General features: G+C 38.9%; 1 protein-coding gene across 1 annotated transcript in view; it reads right to left on the bottom strand.

Annotated features, from left to right (window-relative positions):
• The window catches only part of ETFA (electron transfer flavoprotein subunit alpha), a gene marked incomplete at its 3' end in the record, with an annotated part of 355222 nt that overhangs the window by 294646 nt on the left and 38447 nt on the right, over positions 1 to 22129 (bottom strand). The window contains 3 exon segments of the mRNA XM_044077468.1: positions 167 to 249; positions 2801 to 2882; positions 20429 to 20578. Coding sequence (XP_043933403.1) covers positions 167 to 249; positions 2801 to 2882; positions 20429 to 20578 — 315 coding nt within the window.

Here is a 22129-nt window from a genome sequence, read left to right as displayed (position 1 = left end):
AAATTTCTGTATTACCATAATCTCAAATGTGAACCCTCAGAAGCAAACGCCATGGTTCAACAGAAGACCATCAAGATGTGCACTAACGCAAAGCAGGTTAGTAGTTGGAGAACATTTGATAGCTTGACTGTATCAACAGATACAAAACATGTTAGCTATTCCTTACCTTGCCAAAGGCTGATGCACCAGCACAAATGTGAGTAAAGTTAAATTGCTTTTGTGTTTCAAGAATTAAAGGAGTCAGTTCCTCTGCAGAAAGAAAGAAAAAAAAATTTAAACTCAAAACTCTGCTGCAGATGCAGACAAAACACGCAAGTAATCGCAAATTTCTCAGTGTAAGAATTTGTTGCAGTTGATAAAGTGAATGCAGTCTTTCTGTTCTGAGGGTCAAAGATTAATTTACATTTCTGAACAAACATATCACTTCCAAAAAACTGGAATTCAATTTTTAAATCAAGAAATAGAGTAAACACGTGTGTGTGCTTCAACCGTAACTGATCAGACAATTGGGGGTGCCTGCAGGAGGAGATCTGTAAAGCATTCAGTCCAATAAGTGGAAGTCCAACTTGGTCAAAACCTGCCATGAACCTTTTTCAACTTGAAACTAAACATGCATTCCAGCTTTCTTATAGGTCACTTACACCTTTGACTTCAAAACTTAAATGGTACTATTTACCAACACATAAGAGAACGCCTTCATTTAAAAGAATGCTTAACAGGGTTTAATCCTAATCTTTTAAGAAAACATGGCTAGGATTATAAAAACTCCAGTGTCATTAGCCTACTACAGATCTATGAACCTATGAAGAGCCATTTTGGCTGAATAAGAAATGGAATTTAACAGCCTGTTATTTTCAGATTTAATATAGTATGTATAAATTTCTGTATTTTCTCACTTTAAAGCACATGCTGAAGACTATCTACCTAATTTACTCAATGTTTTAAACCAGGATGTCCCCATGGCACACAGCCTGCATTACAGGGAATGCCCAGGGTCCTCTCACACTACATGAAACAAATATTCAATGGTTGTGTGTAAACTTAATAATCATAAAACATGATTCCATTAACCATACAATATAATGCAATACAGAGAAATGTTGTCTTGTACAATTTCAAATGAACATTCTTGAACATATTTAACAAATTCAAACAACATTAAGAGATAAATGGAGAAGTCTGCATAATGTAGTCTTATGAGTTATGAACACACAGAATTGAGACTCAGTGCCCTTTAAGATTTACCCTACTGGAGACATCTCTCCATTAAGACATCACGTCCAGACAACAAATCACAGAGATGATCCAGTCATGGTCACAAATGTAACCTTCAGCAACATTCCAAATTTAGGCAGTAATGAAGAAAACACTACTGTGAATGCCTTCTAACAGCCGCATTAAAGGCCTCGTACTTCTGATGGCACACATGTTTAAAGATGTTGAACAGTCATGGATTTAGCACAATTCAACAGCACTGTATTAGTGTTAAAACATAAATTAACCTGTTCAAGTTGCACTCCCAGTGCAAAATTTTAATCACAAACTTCAATGGAGTAAGAAAGGGTTTCTACTTACTCAGCTTGGTTTATCTAATTAATCCCAAAGAACCAATGTCCCATTTTTAAAAGAAATGCTCCAAAAGTAAGCAGCATACACAGCAAATTGCTTTTAATGGAAAGAACACACTTCAAACAGTATCAAACATCTTAACACAATGATTCCTAAAGACCCAGTACAGAGAATGTGGCAATGTTTTAGCACTCCCTACACATATAGGGTAAACATGTTTTCTAGTTTAAATATCATGAACAACAGTATTAAAGGAGAAAATTAGTCAAGCTAGTTCAAATATTATAAAGAGAGGCAATGTCAAGCATTACTAATGTCTTGTTTGATATTACTAAACAAACTTTTTATAACCTTCATCATTTCACCTAAAATTAATTTAGTGACAAGAGTAAGCTTATGCAGTTACGGGACTCCACAGAATACCTGCCAAGTGGGTCACAAAGTCATCTAAAATTTAGACAAATCTGCTGTGTCAGACGGTTTGTTAGAGCAGTAAATAAGGTTAGTGGGTTATGCACTGTCCACACAATAGTACTTCTGCGCTTATCGTATACTAGTGTGCCAATTTCACACATCTCCAAGTCAAGGCGTGTAATAAGGAATGCCACATCACGTTCGTTCTTTAGTTTTAGAAACTTCAAGCAGCTGTTATCCAAAGTTCTTGGATCTTCTAGGATTTGTATCAACTGAAATGCCACAAATACTGCTGAAAATTCGAGTACTATACAAGCAAAAAAAAAAGTTTTGTAGCGGACTCTGTAGATTCACAAGAATAGAAAACAGCAAGACCAAGACAACAATGTAGAATGAGATGAGTGCAAAAATTTCTGAGCCGAGAAGGTCCCAGTTCAAGCACACCAAGCAAGCCTCTCTTCTCACTTAATGCTTTTTATAAAATTGTTTTAAGTAATCATGTGACCCAGACAAGAGAGAAGTAAAACCTGTTGTCCAAGCAAAAATAAACATGAAAAGAGTAACAACTCAAAAAATATATTGTTTGGGGGAAAACCTACAGAATTTTTTTTTTGCCCTGGGATTATACAAGAATAGTTGACAGAAAAACTAAGGACTCTCAGGTACACTCCAAGTTAACTGCACGTACTGAAAAGATAAATCCACAAAGGAAGACACGCCTTACTCTAAAGCATCAAAAGCAAAGTCCGGTTAGACAACAGCAAATTCACACATACTGAAAATCAGGCAAATAACCATTACAAACCACAATTCTTACCTGGTAAGAATCCTTTGTATGAGTCATGTTGAGCCACAAGAACTTTTGCAACACCTTGTACTTTACTGACCTCTTCAGCAACCTTAAAAAGAAAAATCATTAAAATATTAAGCAGTTTCAGTGGAAGCTACTTTGAAGATGGTGCCTGAAAGTGTTACACGAAAAACTGCCCAAGTGGGTGGGAACACTGAAATTCAAACCTCAAAACTAAGCAATATGTTTAATGCAGATCACAGCAACACTGACAATGCAGTCTAGAGTATCCCTGCTCTCTCAGCCACATACATTCAGGTACAAAGCACAGAGGACTCTGTCTGAAAATATGTTGGTGATTTATGTCACATGGATACTAGAGAGAGGTACAAGAGGTACAAGACTTAGCTGCTTGAACAAGTCTCACATTAAAGCACTTAAATGTTACTGTTGCAATAAAAGTTTTGCCAGAGTTACTTGACAGATTACCGAATTAAGTGGCATTTTTTTTTTTATTTGACTCAAATAATTTTCTCGCTGCTGAGTGGACTAGATCTTATTTCTCAAGCTACATTACACCAGATACACTCCTCCCCATTCAATATGAATTTCTAAAAACAAGATGGCACAAGCTAAAAATCAACCAGTAAAGGTGACAAAAAAAAAAAAAAAAAAAAAACACACTAGAAACCTTATAGGCAAAACTTTGTCACTAAAAAATATCAAACAATTATATTCTTTACAAGTATAACTACTATGCAACTCAACAAAAACACTATTTGTAGACCTAGAACAAGCCTTTCACAACGCTACCAGTCAACCCTTTTCCATTAACCCAAGCAGTTGGAGAAATCTTCCTATTACTAGGTTAGCCTATCAAAAAACAATCCCTATTAAGACACCAACTGCATCAATGATCTACTCACTGCAGTGAGTCCTGTCCAAAATCTCAAATCTTCTTTTAGTTCCTAAACCAACTAATAATAATGGGCTACATCAAACACTTAAAACGACTTCCTACCTACATCGGAGTTGTATTGAAACAAATTAAACAGCAAGAAACTGAAAATCTTGAAAAAATACCAACTAACTAGACAACAGGGTTGAATCATAACACTGGATTTTAAAATCATGCAGACATCACAGTATTACTACCTTACACCATATACCTTTTAATACACACTACAGTACCACGTCTTCATTCTGGAAGATTACAATCAGGCCCCTATCAAAAATAAGACCTCAAAGTTCATGCGACTTCTGTGACGAAAGGAGGTACGGCCAGCACAGCTAGCTGGAATTTTGTAAATTCATGTGTCATTTGTGAATATCAAATTGATTTATACAAGATGCATATGTTACAAATGTATTACAACCGATTCACCCAAGATGCTGGCGTTACAAATCTATTACAACTGTTTGTCATGTGCATATCACTGATTTGTGCAGACACATTTGGGGTGAAAAGGTATCTGCAAAGTGCTCGCGTTTGAAATTTATGCACAGTGCGCCTTACTGGAGAGAACAGTACATGCACTACTGTATCTGTTGAATGTATACGTTTTAACAGAGGAAACTGGAGTGTTAACCTCAGTCCAGCAAACTTTTGTAAAAAATATCTGAAATTAAATCACTTTATAGGCTAGGCAATAAAGATGCTATCTCAAAGGTTTCAATGCAGCCAGAGACACAAAGTCTGTACTAGGAAGCTATCTGTATTGTCTTTGGGGTGAACCAATTACTACCTAGACGTGTGGAGGTATGCAATTGTTTTAGGACTTCCAGCACCTGCCAAGGATCAGAGCAAAAGCCCTTGCGCGTACATTTTACGGGTAGGTGCCAAGTCCCATCAGCAATTGGGGGTTGCATGAGAACTTGATGAAATGTCATTCTGCAAGCTATCCCAGCAGTAATACTTTAAGAGACTTCTCAAAATGTAATATCTAGAGAGACTGGTTATTCTGTATTCATTTATGGGCCTGACAACAACAAGAACCATTCACCACATCATCTGCCTTGCTCCAGGTAAGTTATTAGGGTATAATAACTCTCAGATACACAATCAGGAATATAGTGAAGCTTAGTTTCAATATTGTTTTTTCTTTCTTTGAGACCGTCCTCCAATGTGGTTTTAAATATCTCCTGTGATTTTTAACTGATGTCACTGTGAATATATACTTAGTATTTTCTTGTTCTTATTATTTATTAAATATACAGTCCAATGAAAAAGTATTTGCCCCCTTGCTGATTTCTTTTGTTGCATGTTTGTCAAAGTGTTTCAGATCACACAAATGTAAATATTAGACAAAGATCAACACAAAATGCAGTTTTTAAAGTGATGATTTTATTTAAGGAAAAAAACTATCCAAACCTACATGGCCCTATGTAAAAAGTAATTGCCCCAAAACCTAAACTGGTTGTGCCACCCTTATCAGCTTAGCAGCAACAACTGCAATCAAGCGTTTGCTAACTGGCAAGGAGTCTTTCACATCGCTGTTGAGGAATTTTGGCCCACTCTTCTTTGCAGAACTGTTTTAACTCAGCCATATTGGAGGGTTTCCGAGCATGAAATGCCTTTTTGAGGTCATGCCACAGCATCTCAATTGGATTGGATTCAAGTCTGGACTTTGACTAGGCCACTCCATTCAGAGGACTAGGCCACTCCATTCAGAGGTGGACTTGGTGTGTTTTGGATCATTGTCCTGTTGCAGAACCAAAGTGTGCTTCAGCCTGAGGTCCTGTTGCAGAACCAAAGTGCGCTTCAGCCCGAGGTCACAAACTGATGGCCGGACATTCTCCTTCAGGATTTTTTGGTAGAGAGCAGAATTCATAGGGCCATTTAGGTTTGGATATTTTTTTTCCTTAATAAATAAAATCATCACTTAAAAACTGCATTTTGTGTTTACTTGGGTTATCTTAATATTTAAGATTTGTTTGATGATCTTGAAACATTTAAGTGTGACAAACGTGCAAAAAAATAAGAAATCAGGAAAGGGCAAATACTTTTTTCACTGCACTGTATTTAAACCTTTCATTGTGGCTGATCTTTGTGGAGATATTTAAGTTCTGAGAGTACTTGCATACTTATTTGTTGACAATGTGTGGGCCACTCCTAATAGCCTTGCTCTTGGTCAAACAACCACTTTTATTAATATTAATTTCACTCCGTATATTGAGTACCCTTGGAAGAGCCTTAACATAGCTGGAGTGTCTGGTGGCAGCCATAACCACCTTATAGTTTGGGCAGAAGGGGGCATAGCTAGTAAACCTGTGCCAGCCTTTCCTAGGTGTGTGTGTGTGTGTGTGTGTTACCTGGGCAGGGACACAAAGTACTGGTTGGACAGAGAAGGTGCTGGAGGCCTTGGCTTGGACACGAAGCAGAGATCTCAACTCTATAGTTGTGCCAGTGGGGAGTCTTACTGGGGATCTGGAGAAAGAGGGAGAAACCAGCCCCAGACTAAATTGTGGTCTCTGTGGGCTCTTAAGGGAAACTGCACTTGCTGCAGAGAGCTGCATCTGGAAATACTGCGTGTGTACCCGTCACCCTCTCAGTGAACGTCCCAGACTGTTGCCAGTGGTGAGGATTGAGGCTCCTTGATTACTGGTCCAGTGCAGCAGCATCATCTTCTAGCACATCATGCTTTTTCTCAACAGTAACAAGACCAAAGCCACGACCTCTGTAACAAAAGCCAGCGTATAGGTATATTAAAGACAGTCTTAAGAACAACATCTTGAAACAACCTAATTATTCACATCCTTAGACTAAATCACCCATCACATTCAACTTACTTAAAACAAAGTCAATAAATTGCCCTTCAGGTCATGAAGTCAAACCTCTTGCTTCCCAAAGCAAAAAAGGCCACTGACAATAAGACTGGCAGTACTACAAACACACACTAACTCAAAGCTCTATGAACAGCACAAAGGCATGTTATTTCCTTCCCCATCAAATGAAATAACCCTCTAAAACCCCACCCTCTCAAGGTTGTCACACAATATCAGTGTAATCCTTGACCATTCTCTGGAATTCTGCCTTTACGCTGACTTCACAATTAAACCTCCCTTCTCAACTAAAACTTTATGAATTGCCAACTCATAAGAAGTCACAGCAAAGATACTCTGATTTCAAAACTTGCCCTCCCTTTTAGCAGACAGTTCTTAAAACACACACTCTTGGAGTGTGTGTCTGCAAATGTCTTTCAAAGTAATCTAGTCAGCACCTACACTGCATTTTACTTAAAGCTGCTAGGTGCTCTCTCATTACTAAAAGCATACCTCTCAACCGATCAGATTTTTGCTTCATATTTCAGGGCTTTTCCTCACAAGTGGTTTTCTGACAAACCACTCAGTACTGAACTAAATAATGGCATACATTTGAGCTTCAGACTTCACATCTTTCAGAAAATACATGCTAACTTCTTCTTTCGGCTTTTTCCCGGTTAGAGGTCCCAACAGTGGATCACCTGTCCGCTCATGATTGGCAGTGGAGTTTTACGGTGTCAAGTTGCCAGCCCGGCGCCCAACCTTCCACAGAAGGCGCACACACACACACACATGCAGTCACATCCAAGGCCAACTTGGAGTGTCCAATCCACCTACAGCAAGTCTTTGGGATGTGGGAGGAAACCGGAGGAAACCCACGCGACCACAGGGAGGGCATGCAGACTCCACACAGAAGGCACCCCAGCAGAGGATCGAACCAGAGAACCTCTTGCTGTGAGGTGGCAATGCTAACCACTGCACCACCACGGCCACCCAGAAAATACATGCTCACAAATCATGTTATTCGAGCAACTTAAGTTGCTAAATCTGTTGCTATTTTGGGGCCCTTGCCTTCCCATTATTTCATGCTTTGTCCAGATTTTCTTGTGCTAAAAGGTGAAGAAATATGATCAAAAGATAAACCCCCACAAGGTGTTTGATTTATAAGCTTTTGCATCGGAATACTCCACCCCCCCCCTCCCCACTTACCAATAAACATTATTCCTCTTCATCTACCTTCAGATCTTCACTATCCTTTGGTTTGCTCTCTCAAACTCAGACAGCATTCTCCAAAATAATTTGTTGATATGAACTGTTCCCCTACTGACATAAGGAATCAGCTCAATCTTCCCCCTACTGACATAAGGAACTAGATCATTATCAAGAGTGTACTACGGGCTCATTTTTACCTATTTTTTTTTTGCCAATGCTACATCTCATTCACTGTGATTTTCTTCCCCAAGACTACCTTGACATCAAATTAATAGTACAAGAATTTGAATACAACTACTGCCATAAAAGTGCTGCATGCAAAATCTGCTGTCCTATGATTACTGCTACCCAGTTTTACTACCGGTACCTTTGTAGGACATGGGAGTCTTATACAACTTCTGTTAAATCCATCTGTCTTGGGCCTAGCTCATGGCTGACAAATGACTTTTGAACTTCCCGGTGAACAAAAAGAAACTACAGTCTACATGTACTGCTGCATATACCTTGACCCCCACTGTGTATGCCAGCACACCTAGCCCTACATTATGCCTGACCTGAAGCAGCATACAAGTATATTCAGTAAAAACATTTCCAACTGTAGTCGTACTAAGATGCACTCATTTGCGAGTACTATGACATTTGTCAATTCAGAAGAGGATGGGGAAAGAAATGCCTTGTGACTGAAGACACCAGCTCTCATCAGTACTTCATATAAACATAGTATCTTCCTTGATAAGTCTGTGTAGTGACTGGAAATACTGCAGTGCACTAACCAGCTCTGCAACAAGTCATGCTTGCAACATGCTGCTGCAGGGCCCCTAAAAAAATCTGAAGACTGTTTTTAAGGGGCAGGTTATCTTTAACAAAAACAAATGAATAGCTGAAGCTACTACAGCAGAGAAAAACAAAACTTCACCAGACAGTGTCATTTTTGCACAATTACAGGGCAATATACAAGAATTTATTTCACATTTATGAAAGGCTTTAAAAGCAGATAGCATGCATTCCCAAACGTCAGGAAAACATCTAGGATATCAGGCTGTTCTTTTTTTAGGATGATACTTTTCAGTTTCAACTTCCCAAAATGGACTGCCCAAAGAGCAGTCTGTAATACAATGTACAAGAATATGAAGGCCTCAACAAATCCAGTGACTCACATGGGACAGGGATAATCAGCATTCACTTGTATTATAAAATAAAAAACATTTTATATGAACAAAGGATTAATAAATAAAAATATATGCTGCTCATTTATAAGCTATCCTGAAGCTATTCTGTACTACAGTTTTTTTTAAAACAAAAAGAGTTTTTCATTTCTTGTGTTTTCTGTTCAGTTGTGCATGCACTGAAGGACAACGGGATTCTATTAAATGCTCAACTTCTCTTGTCATTTTTCTCCCCATTTACAGTCCCAGCTATGAATAAATACAGCATTTAAAATATTTTAAATCGAACTTTTTCTCCACTACAACATTACCGTACTGTACTGTGGTAGTTTCCCTTTCAAAAAAACAACTTTTATCCTGCCCTGGAATAACTTGCTAGTTTCCAATTTATTGATGTGATCACGGCCAATGAGTACAGGAAGTTTTCTGGCCAATTCTCTCCCCAAATTGACATCACCATGACAGACTTAAAAACCCACCTATGCTCTCTGGTCCTTCCCCTACCCATACATAAAGGAGAGTACATGAGTTAAGTCTCCTGCTGTGAGCTGTCAATCACAGCAGGTAGCAGCTCAAATTACCCTTAGCACTTAGAGAAGGTGTGAAGAGGGATGGGAGACTAGTCAAAGTAGTACAATTCAGGCTTCACAAAAGGCTGCAATTTAGCCATTCTAGAACGAAGCAGCAGTAAAAAGCACTTTGAAAGTCTGTTCTGTGGCATTTGCACTGCTTGTGTTTTAAGTGGTCATTGAACAGCATGACGTGTACTTAAAACGGGTTAAAAAAATAAATAAGACTCCAACAAGCACTGCGTTGTGGGATACCTAGAGGCAGACAAACAATCCAGATCACTTCAAGATGCCAAACCCCATGTGGTCAGACTCAGAAATTACATATTATATTTAAAAAAAAACCTGTAAATAGTCCCAGAGTGGTGCTAAAATATAGGAAACGCCAAACCATGATAAAATAAACATTTGAGTCTGTGGGTGCTGTTCTCCTTTAAATATAATCGTTAGTTAGTAGTTGTATGAGAGATTGGACACTAAAGGAGGGAGAAAAGGACCAGTACCGATTAGGGACAGAGCTGGGAAAGACATGCAGTAAGTAAGGGTGATAAAGGATAGTGAGGGAAAGGTACTCGAGAGGGGAGAGTGTGTTGAGTAGATGGAAAGAGTATTTTGAGAGGCTGATGAATGAAGAGAATGAGGGAGAGAGAAGGTTGGATGATGTGGGGATAGTGAATCAGATTAGCAAGGAGGAAGTAAGGACAGCTATGAAGAGGATGAAGAATGGAAAGGCTGTTGGCCCAGATGACATCCCAATGGAAGCATGGAGGTGCTCAGGAGAAATGGCAGTGGAATTTTTAACTAGATTGTGGTCAGAGGATGCCTGAGGAGTGGTGAAAAAGTGTTTTGGTACCTATCTTTAAGAATAAGGGTGATGTGCAGAGCTGCAGTAACTACAGATAGATAAAATTGATCAGTCACAGCTTGAAGTTATGGGAAAGTAGTAGAAGCTAGGTTAAGAAGGGAGGTGATGATTAGTGATCAGCAGTATGGTTTCATGCCAGGCAAGAGCACTACAGATGCAATGTTTGCTCAGAGAGTGTTACTGGAGAAATAAAGAGAAGGTCAGAAGGAGATGCATTGTGTCTTTGTAGACTTGGAGAAAGCATATGACAGGGTGCCTAGAGAAAAGTTGTGGTATTGTATGAAGAAGTCGGGAGTGGCAGAGAAGTATGCAAGAGTGGTACAGAATATGTGCGAAGGTAGTGTGACAGTGGTGAGGACTGCAGTGGGAGTGACAGATCCGTTTAAGGTGGAGGTGGGATTACATCAAGGACCAGCTCTGCGTCCTCTCATTTGCAGTGGTGATGGACAGGTTGACAGATGAGATCAGACAGGAGGCCCCGTGGACTATGATGTTTGCAGACGACTTTGTGATCTGTAGGGAGAGTAGGAATCAGGTTGAGGAGACTCTGGAGAGGTGGAGATATGCTCTAGAGAGCACAGGAATGAAGGTCAGCAGGGCTAAGACAGAATATGTGTGTGTAAATGAGAGGGAGGGAAAGGAATGGTGAGGATGCAGGGAGTAGAGTTGGTAAAGGTGGACGAGTTTAAGTATTTGGGATCAACAGTTCAGAGTAATGGTGAATGTGGAAGAGAGGTAAAGAAGACAGTACAGGCAGGGTGGAAAAGAGTGTCAGGAGTGATTTGTGACAGACCGGTACCAGTTAAGAGTGAAAGGGAAGGTCTACAAGAGGGTAGTGAGACCAGCTATGTTATATGGGTTGGAGACAGTGGCATTGACAAAAAGGCAGGAGTCAGAGCTGGATGTGGCAGAGTTAAAGATGTTAAGATTTGCACTCCGTGTGACTAGGATGGATAGGATTAGGAATCAGTATATTAGACGGTCAGCTCATGTTGGACAGTTTGGAGACAAAGCAAGAGAGACAAGATTGCGTTGGTTTGGACATGTGCTGAGGAGGGATGATGGGTATATTGGGAAAATTATGCTAAGGGTGGAGCTGCCTGGTAAAAGGAAAAGACGAAGGCCTAAGATAAGGTTTATGGACGTGGTGAGAGAGGACATGCAGGCGGTTGGTGTGAGAGTAAGATGCAGAGGATAGGAAGAAATGGGAAGAGATGATCTGCTGTGGCGACCCCTAACGGGAAAAGCCGAAAGATGATGATGAGTGTCATTGTGATAATGTCTGCTACTTTTCATTCACAAATATACTGTATTGCATACTATACAGCAGGTATAAAAAGGAAATTGAAAATCTGCTACTGAAAAAAAAACAAAAGTTTAAATCGTAACAGTAAATGCCAACAGTCCTCTCTGGCTTTCATTAATTTTGACAATGTCACAAAAGAACAATGCAGATTTTCAGCTGACCTGGACAAATTTCGTTTGGCCAGGTCTTGCAACCTTCTTTATATTGCAATTCTTGCTACAGCCAGATGTTCAGACATTTTTGCTTATTCTGGGCAGGCCTGTACAAGCCACGGTGGTACAGCGGTAGCGTTGTTGCCTCATAGGAAGAGGATCTCCTGTTTGATTCTCGGCTGGAGCGTCTTCTGTGTGGAGTTTGCATGTCCTCCCCACAGTCGAGTGGTGTTTGAAAGACATGCGTGAATGGGCATGCCTTCGCTGAAGGTTGGGCGTCGGGCTGGCAACTCTGCACCATAAAAATCTACTGCCAATCATTAGTGGACCGGAGTTCTGCTGTGGCGACCCCTAACCGGGGAAAAGCCGAAGAGACAAACTAAGCAGGCCTGTATAAGCCACACTGAGGCAGGTGCTTTGACCTTTAACCTAATGCAGTAAAGTGGGTAATTTATGAGGCAAAATGGCTGTTGCAGCTAAGCACCGATTTCTGGGTCTTGACTACTCTAGCATTCCCAATTTCTTAAAGATAGATCAATGGGCAACACTATAACAAAAAAAGTGTTAATCAGCAGTGTGCACAGGGCTTTGAAATGTTTAAATAAGGAGGCTTTGTAGGGAAGCTCAGGTACTGGAAGTGAGAACAAATGAAACTGCATGCAGATGGGTTTGTCTGTTGCCTGTACATAACAGGAATCAAACAGGTTTAGGAACTCTGCATAAAGCTATCTGCAAAAATCTTTAAACATCTTCATCAAACTGCCACATTTTTCAAAATGATACAGATACACAAACATTAACAGAAAACAAGCTACAATAACATTTTCCATTGTTATTTTCACGCAGCAAACAATTTTTATTCACTCCAACATTAAAATTGCTCCGTTCCTGCATTCTACTAAACATCACTTGTCCTCTTTCACATTATTCTGCATGGATTGCTCTCATAAACTACTTATTTCTATGTAAAGAAATTAATTCCAGCACGGTCACCAAGTCGAGTACAATAAAGCACCTTCATCTGTTGAAATGGACTTCAGAATAATTTTCCTTAAGGACCTGCATCCAAAAATGTTACTCCTTATTTCCCAAACTTCCTCTCTTCCATCATAATTGTCCCTTTCCACCTCAATTAAAACAACCTTCTGCTTGTGTTGTGTACGAACCTTAATTGCGCAGCTTTACAGTATCCCTTCAATTCAGTAATCCTAAATCAAGGCTTTGTTCTAAGTGGAGTCTCAACTTAACTCTTGTCCTCTAAATAAAGTCCTTCAGATCTTTATTATTGTTCACAAATTTTCCACTGGTCGTTAAAAACATGCCTGATCTTATACAAAGCTAAAGATACAAAAACATCTTTACTGCGTATATACTGCTATACATAAAGAGCTTCCAAGTTCTCAATTTTTATATTCGCTTCCCAAATAACCTTAGCTGCCACAACTGAATTCCTTTTAATCCACGCACCTAATTACTTCATCTTATCTCCCCATAAATACTGGTACTGCCGAACCAATGTGTGAGCAAGTACAAAAGTAGGAAAGCATCATTCCCTCATTTTTACTTCATTACGCTGTGCCTTCGTTTTTAACCGATGTATGATCAGAAACCGTTAATGAATGTGTACGAAAGATTTCAATTAAATATATGCACACCTGTGAAATATAATTTTTATCCAGTCTAGCTGTTATTACACCTTGGGAAATAAGTCAATTTGGTAAGATTTCTTACTACTGAAGCTGCATCTTCCACATCAAATACTCTGCTATATTTCTTAAGAAATCTACCAGATTTCATTATACCTTTCCCTTCCAGGACTCCCTTACAGATCTCTCACTATTGCAAATCAGTTTCTGTTCCAACCCATAAATATTCCATGCTCCCAAATCATCTTAAGCTCCATAAACAGCAGTTTTAGTTGGAAAATACATGCCACCACAATATTCATTATAACCAAGGTAGGGAAAGTCAAGTCTACCATCATTGTCTTCTTTCTTCTACCACTACTGGAATCCCTCTAACAAAATCAGTATAATGACTTCCCTTTTCCTTTGTCCTGGATATTTTGCTGAATGACAGATGATTTCAGGGTGAACAAAGTCACAGGCTCATTTCTACTCTAGTGCATCTCCTGCAACATTGTTATTAGCACCAAGCATTTCCTAATTCAAGACTATTCACTTTGTCTACACCTGTAAGGTCATGTACAGTATAGGTAGAGTAGCCATTACGATATATTGCCATTGCTCCCACCTATTATACATACAAAAGTTCTTTTGAGTGTGTACCTCCAATTTTTTAAACTTGCATGCAAACACTGATATTTGGCAGGCTGACCTATCTACTTGCTTGTAATCTCCATATGAACTTACATTTTGAGACTTTTTGCTTCAATGGAAACAAAAAAAATTGATTTGCAGAACCCTCTTACTATTAAAATGATGTCATACACGAAAACTATGTACATTTTCAAAAAATGAATTTTGCCTCTCAAAATAGGTTCAGTTGCCCCAGTTGGTGGTTGCACACACACAGGCATTAAACACTCTAAGGTTAATGTCACCCATACTAAAGTTCAGACTTTGGCATGAGTTCCACTCACACTGTTTACCGTTACTTTATCTCTACCCTCATCCCAGATGTGAAAAATAAACCCTGCATACTTTAAAATATTAACTTTAAAATACTAAGAAAAAAAGTGCACTGGCTATCTTGAATAAACTAAATTTGTGCACTGTTATACTGAATATATTAAAAGTATTAAAGCTGCTGTGGAGTGAAGCTACTTCTAGAATTGATCAACTTACCACACTTTTAAACTTCACTGAACTGCTTTTCCACTTCCTGTCAGCATTCTACAGAAAGTTCCACAGCATCTTCTTATGCCATATTCTTTAGTTTCATCCTGTCATCCTTTGCTTTTTCATATGGGAACTCACTGACCTACCATGCCACAACATAGACTGCACCAGGATTGCCACAGTTTCCTGTCCCTTCCTTTGTTGTGCAACTTAATGGAACTTTTATACTGGTTTCCTACTGAAGGCCCCACAGTATCTTCATATAGAAAAGGATCAGATGTTTCCCGCCCCACTGGTTTCTCCTCAACTTGGGGATTCATTATTCTATTGTACTGTAGTGTTATCAGAGTTAGATTTTCTACACCAAATCCTTCACTTGGCAGGTAATCTGTAACCTCATTTTCTATTTCTTTAACCTGACCATTATTATTAACCCTACTTTTTACTTTCCCTCTGTTTTATGTTTTTGATTTGTAAAATTTTCCATATCCACATGCCTTGGCCTGCTATTCTCTTCAAATATATCTTTGGTGCTGCTGTCTTCATATTAACTGCTTTTTCCTTTGCATAACTATTGTACCATATTAAAATCTCCCTTTCCCATGTCAATATTTCTTCTTCAGCATCTCCTGCTCCTCCAGTTTCTCCTTAACTGGGGAGTTCACACCTCCCTCACACTGGGATATAACCTGTGTTAGTCTTTTTACACCATATCCTCCACTTCACAGCGTATTCCACAACTTCTGCTTCTATTTTTTTTTTTTTAACCTCCCTACTTAATCTTACATTATACACCCCCCCCCCCTTTTGTGATCTTATTTTTAGATCTGTGAAATTTTCCATATCTGGCTGCCTTTGCCTATATTTCTCTTTGAACATCTTCGGGCTGTCTTTTTTGTACTGATTAATCTGGCTCTCTCCTTTGCATAAATACTGCACCATATCAGAGCTCTCTTTTCCCCATGTCCATATTTCATTTTTTATACTTTCAGAAAACTCTAAATTTCATTCCTTATATTTCACACTTCCTTAATCACTTTTTCCAAATGGCTCAGGGTTTCTTGATCTTTATGTTTCACGAATCTGCTGCATTAATGAACACAAATTTGCATTTGAAGCTTAAATTTTTCTTGTACAAATATTTTTTCCTCCAATAATTTTTTTCATATCTTGTGTCTGAAAATTCTGGACAATACACAATTTTTTTCTTGTCCTCAACAGTCCACTCTATCATCTTTATGGCTCTTTTTGGCCCATCAGCTTTTGTGGACTACTACTTCCTTCTACAACAGGGACCATCCTCTCCCTCAGCCTCACCCAACCCCATTGTAAGAATGTTTCAGTGCCCTGAGGATTCAACATTGTCATTATCTGTAATCCTGGCACCAGTGTGCCTACCAGGATTGGGCATTTTTTTATCCTGAGACTTGTGTACCCAGCTGCTTTTTTTATTTTTTTTATCCTACTTCTGCCCATGATATGTGCTATATAAAATACAGCCTATATATGTCAGTGTTGCCTTGGTGAGGTCAAACCCCCCCCCACTAAGAACAAGGGTCCACCTCATCCAGGTACTCACCAAGACTGGAGGATGAATTCAACTCCAGCAATACTACTCTCCTTTGCTTGCTGATTTTTATCTCCTCTCCATCTGGACTCATTTTCACATCTATAATCAATCCAGTCTAATGGGACTGATGTTTTACAGTCTTCCATTTATTCACTAATTACACAATATTGATGGTCTTCTTCCTGATCATCTCCATCTCAAACACTAATCTCTGGTTCAAAACCACAGTATTCCTGATTCTACTCAGCTCCTGTACTTTCTGTAACTCAAGCGATTTCCTTTAGAACGGAAAATGTTTTGCTGGTAAAGTTTCTGTGATGGCTCTCACTATCAAGATAATGAGAAAAAAACATCCCCTCTGCATCCAAAATTGTTTTCGATCCCCAGAAGACGCATTCTGAAGACAGATAGATACACTACCTCGAATCTCTCACACCTGCCTCTCAACATTCCCTTACTGTTGGGATAAACTTGCTTCTCTTATGCCTAGTGTATAGTTGTTATTCAAGTTCCACAAGCACTCCATTGTCCCCAGTTTTTAATATTTCCCCTTCTGTCGCAATTATGTTAAGAGCAACTCTTCCTGCTGGTAGGATTCATAGGTTCACAGGCTTATAAACAAGTACTAGGCTAGCTGTCCTTGTGGACCATTTCAAGCCTAGCCAACTTCCCTTTGTGAGAATCAAACCCTTTTTTTCTCCAAAAATGTTTTATTTTGCTTTCAAAACAGTACAATACAATGAACTGACAATTTTACAATGGTAAGTGAAACAATATACAATAAGCCAAACATTAAAACAAAGACCATTAAATAAAACATCCCTCTAAATAAAACTATTTACAGAAAGTTCTACAAAATATCTGCGTGTTATCAATGCAGAACAAAATCAGCATACAGACTGATTAAATCTTTATGAAGTTAGCTGAACATTCTAAATTTACTCTTTTAGAAAGAAAGTTCCAGTATTGTTGGTAATATACCTAAGAATATACATAAACAGTCTATAAGTTTATGTGAATATATATTTAGCAGCCATTTTTCGGACACCTGACCAAGAAAGTTTAGAAAGAGCAAACAAATTTTGAGTGATGTATAGTTTAAGGCAAACAATGTGGTTAAGATATGCAACTTTAGTTTGGGTAGTTTATGAGTGGCAATATTTAACTCATTCACTCCAATGGAGGCTCAGGAAGTTTGCACTGTAACTTCCAACGGGCGGAGCCCAAGCCTTTTGACAGATTCAAATAATTTCCTCACATTTCAAATGTTCATACCTCTGGAACCATAGGTGTTATAAAAGAAGCATAAATGGCAAACTCTTCAGCACAATCTATTTTTATAGTGGTAGTATTCTTTAGGTTCTGGGTCTTGCACCAAATTTTATAAGTCACAGTAAACAGTGTTACATTAGCAATATTTTACAAAACTTACAATATCTCAGCAACTCAAGTTCAGTCAATATCTATTTACCCTCACTAGACAGAGGTCAAATAATAAAGCAGTTGACATTGCTATTGTGTAGTCCAAGATGACATTTTTTAAAAGCTTGTACATATGCAAATATGAACAATCAATATTTGATGCCTTGAGATGTCAGTAGTCAAGAGCAGATGCACCTGGAGGCGTCACTCAGGATTATGCATTGCCAGCCTTTTCTTAACTTCAACCACTCATTTTCGCAGTTCATCTGAACAGCTAATTAAAGTTTATTTCTCCCTGGCATTTTGTTAGTTCACTGCATATATTCCTTCAGTGTTTCACTTACTTTAAAAAGCTCTGAAAGCTCTGAATGCATTTGATTTTTTTCTTCCTCTGAAATTACTTGAAACCTCCCCTGCAGCAAAGCTAAAACAAACTGCCTTTTGCTGAACAGCTGCAAAATTCTAGCCAACTAGAGTTTTCACTTCTTTTCAGGTAGATTTTCCATTACCGTCTCCAAATTTAGTCTGCATCAACGCTGTGTACTTACTACCAGCAACTGATTTTTATCCAGTTAGGTTCTACTCCCACACCCCGCAACTGCAGTTTTCACACAGAGAGCACTAATTAACAAGCTGATCAGCATGCAGCCATCTTGGAAATCCCAAGGTGATTCAGTGCACGATCTTAGGATGAAGTGATGTATCCTGGAATGTTTAACTCTGCTGACCGCACATAGTGCAATGTATGACATGGTGTACATTGCTCAGAACACAATTTATGCCATGTAATTGTGCAATCTACTTTTGTTAAACTTGCACTTGCGTCTTCGTTCCTCTCTTATGGAATTTTACATTTGCGCGCAAGCATTCCTCTCTTATGGAATTTTACATTCGCGCACAAGCATTTTACCTTGCATGCATATTCACAAAATACATCTCAGGATTTTTCAGTTTTTGCCTTCAAGGCTGGGAATTGTACTGAAAAGTGTCACTGAACATTCTCATTTCACACAGTTAACAGACAAATTATTCATGATGCATTACATAACATTAATAAGGCAACAAGATTAAAAAAGATTTTTCAATGCCAGTCACATTCTGAAAACAAACTTCTTATAAATGGAATGAGCCATATCCATATCCTATGTATCTGTGTAGTATAATACACATAGAACACTATTTCCAGTGGGTCAACCATTTATATATGGTGATGGGGAATAAAAGTCCAAAATTTTGGGTTTCAGTAGTTTTAACTTTGCAGGTATAATGAGGAAGTTATTTACCAATACTACCCAGGAAGGAAGCAAAGTCTCAAGGCTTCTTAACTGAAGTTAAATGTTCTATTCTGCAGTGTAAATTTAGGTAACAAATTTACACTGCAGAAGGAATCCTCTCCTCTCATGAACCTTTTACTCTCCCTAATCTCTTAGAAAGCATGCCTAGGGGATCTAAGCAGATGGTAAGTTAATGAAGACAAGCAGTAGTCCTGTTTGTAGGCTTCTCTAAAATTTACAGATGCAGAGAAAACACCCCAAGCCACATTCAATAGGACAAACTCTCATATTCTTAAAGATTATAAATCATTACACGCTAGTTAGCAGGGTTAAAATGAAGACTGGCTTCATTAATTCTCTTACAGATTTGCAGATAATACTGGTGACATAAAAGGAGTTACCATAATATGAAACGGGTATCGGTTGTCCATAGTTTTAAGATCATCCCTTTACAAAAGTTATATTTAAGGAAGTCTCAAAACTTCAGGACACAAGTATGACTCGAACCTCTTGTTCAAATCTCCATTAGCTCCTCACTTATATCAGCAGTAGCTCAGTCATACCATACCATTAACCCTCCAACAAACAACCAGAGCCATTATAACAGAAATAAAGAATCAGCCACCATACATTACGCAAATGTCAACACATCCTGAGCCGCAAATGCTAACACATCCTGAGCCGCAAATGCTAGAAGAAAAATGCAATGAATCAGTGGACACTACACTCGGCAACATTCACAAAAGTTACAATAAATACATTTACAGTTGTGCATCACATTAGGGTTAAAGCAGCAAACTAACATTTTTGTTAACATAATATTTACTTACATTTGTTTACCAGGATGGTCAGCTGGGCAAAAGCCCCTTTCTGGCAAAGGCTCAGGGAGAAAAAACTCCCAATAAGAAAATAAACACAAAGCATAAAATACATTCTTGAAAGAAATTATATATACATTGAACTTTTGTTTTCAATTTAACAGACGCTGAAAATCAAAAGAATGGTAGTCTTAATTCCATTTAGTTTACGAACTACAGATATGAAATGTTTTGCAACTCTACAAGTTATACATATAGAACAAATGGTACCGGTCACAAGTTAGCAATTCATAAGATGCCACTGGCTTTTTTAATGCAGCTTACATTGGTTTCCGAATGAATAAAGAACATGCAGAACTTAATGTTTAAACAACCTTATATAAATAATACACCCAACCTCAAAATAATACAGTACATACACAGAATACACTGTATCCTGAATTCAGGAATCACAGGCAGCTTACCAACTAGGTCTATGCAAGCCCACTACCACAAGAAGATAGGACAAAGGGGTAGATTAAAAGAAATGCCACTATGCTTCACAGTCCTCACACAGGCCACATGGAAACAATGTGTAAATGAAGATCTGCAGACACTGAAGTGTGTCTGGCTAGCACTAAGACGAGTACAGAAAAGCTCAATATAATCGATTAGTCACGAAAGACCTATTTCAAGCAGACTCAACAAAATAATTCACTGTGAAAGAAGGATAATGCACACAAATGTACAAATACTCACCTTTGCACAGTTGGTACCAGCTACGAGGCAGGAAACCTCACCACTCAGACGCTTGGCAGCACTGATGGCATTGAGCGTGATTGGAGTTAGGCTTTCGTTGCTATGTTCTGCTATCACCAATGTGCTCTGAAAGCGCTTCATAAGACAGGCCTAATGAGGGGAAAATGTGCAGGTAGTTAGAATTCACTGCTGCATTCTACTCAAATTTAACAACTAGACCAGAAAGACACACAAGTCCAGATTGGACAGAAAAAAAATTCAGAAGACAATACTCTCCCCTTAGCCGATGGCTTAGAGGTACAGCATTCAAGCAATACCCTTGCGAACCTGGGCTATTGAAGACGGGGGGAAAAGACAGCTTGCCTTTCCAGTGGAAAAGATGCACACTTCCCTTTTCCAGTGAGCTCTATTGGTCTCCAAAGAAAGCGGAAATAAAAGGCCTAAGCAGACCTTGGAAGCTTCTGTGACCACATTTCTCTTTACCACAGCAGGTCCACATACACACCATGCAAAAATGAGAAGTGGAACAGGAACAGTAAAAGATGCATATAATCATAGAACCCTTCTAGGATTGTAAATTTAATTAGAATGTATTCAGGGAGTGCACACTACTGGTCAACTCCCCACCCCCACAGTTCTCTCTAAACCCAATACTTTCGAGTTTGGAATCTTTTCCCTCAGTCTTCTCCAATACACTTGACCATATTCTCCCACTCCATACTCACTTCCGGAATAAGGTTTCTATTAATCTGTGAATTCCTACTCTCTGAAACTGTCGGCTGCATAGATACTTTCCACAGTACCTGGTAGTCTAGGAACCGACTGCCCACTCCATTCCACCCTCCCTATGATCGGTCTTCATTCTGCTCCCATTCCCTGCTCCCATTCCCACCTACTCCCAGATCACTTGAATTTACTCAAAACCTAACCACTCTCACTTCTCTACCAATTACCACCCATACAATTTCCAATTATACAACCGCAGCAGTGGTGCTGCGATAGCACTGTCGCCTCACAGCAAGACATTGTCCCATTCGATTCTCAGCTAGAGCGTCTTCTATGTGGAGGCATGTGTGAATGGGCGTACCTTCGTTGAAGGTTGTGCGTCAGGGCTGGTAACTCTGCACGTAAAAATCCACTACCAAACATTAGCAGACTGAGTTCCGCTGTGGCGACCCCTAACCAGAATAAACCGAAAGACACAACAACAATTTCACAGGTACCAACTTAATACAAGTGGAGACATTCACCCAAATACAGGCACCCAGAATACCTCTTCACCCCCCTCAAATACATGATATAACCAATTATGAAAAGGCTCCAAAATAATAATCCTAAACCTAAAATCTGTGAAGCATAGTCAAAGTTAAAGAAATGCATGCCATCCTATCCCATTATAACCTAGACATTGATGTTTTGGAAACTTGGTTAAAAGCACGTTACTGACAATGACATTAGACCACCTGGTTACAACATTACTAGAGCAGACAGGAAGGTAAAAAGTGGTAGAGGGGTAGCCATCTTATTTAAGAGCAGTCTCAAATTTTTACCACAAAGACTAAACATAGATAACATTGAAAACATAGAAATCCTACCTACTAAAACTTCAACATAACCAAAAACAAATTCATATCCTTTAAAGCTATCTATGTCCCATACGGAAATAGCATCTCTGCTATAGAGCACATCATCCAGTCTATA

Source organism: Protopterus annectens, chromosome 7.part0 (genome assembly GCF_019279795.1).
Source record: "Protopterus annectens isolate FY-2018-M chromosome 7.part0, PAN1.0, whole genome shotgun sequence".
NCBI classification, from domain to species: Eukaryota; Metazoa; Chordata; order Ceratodontiformes; family Protopteridae; genus Protopterus; species Protopterus annectens.
This window is presented reverse-complemented; position numbering and strand designations above follow the sequence as displayed.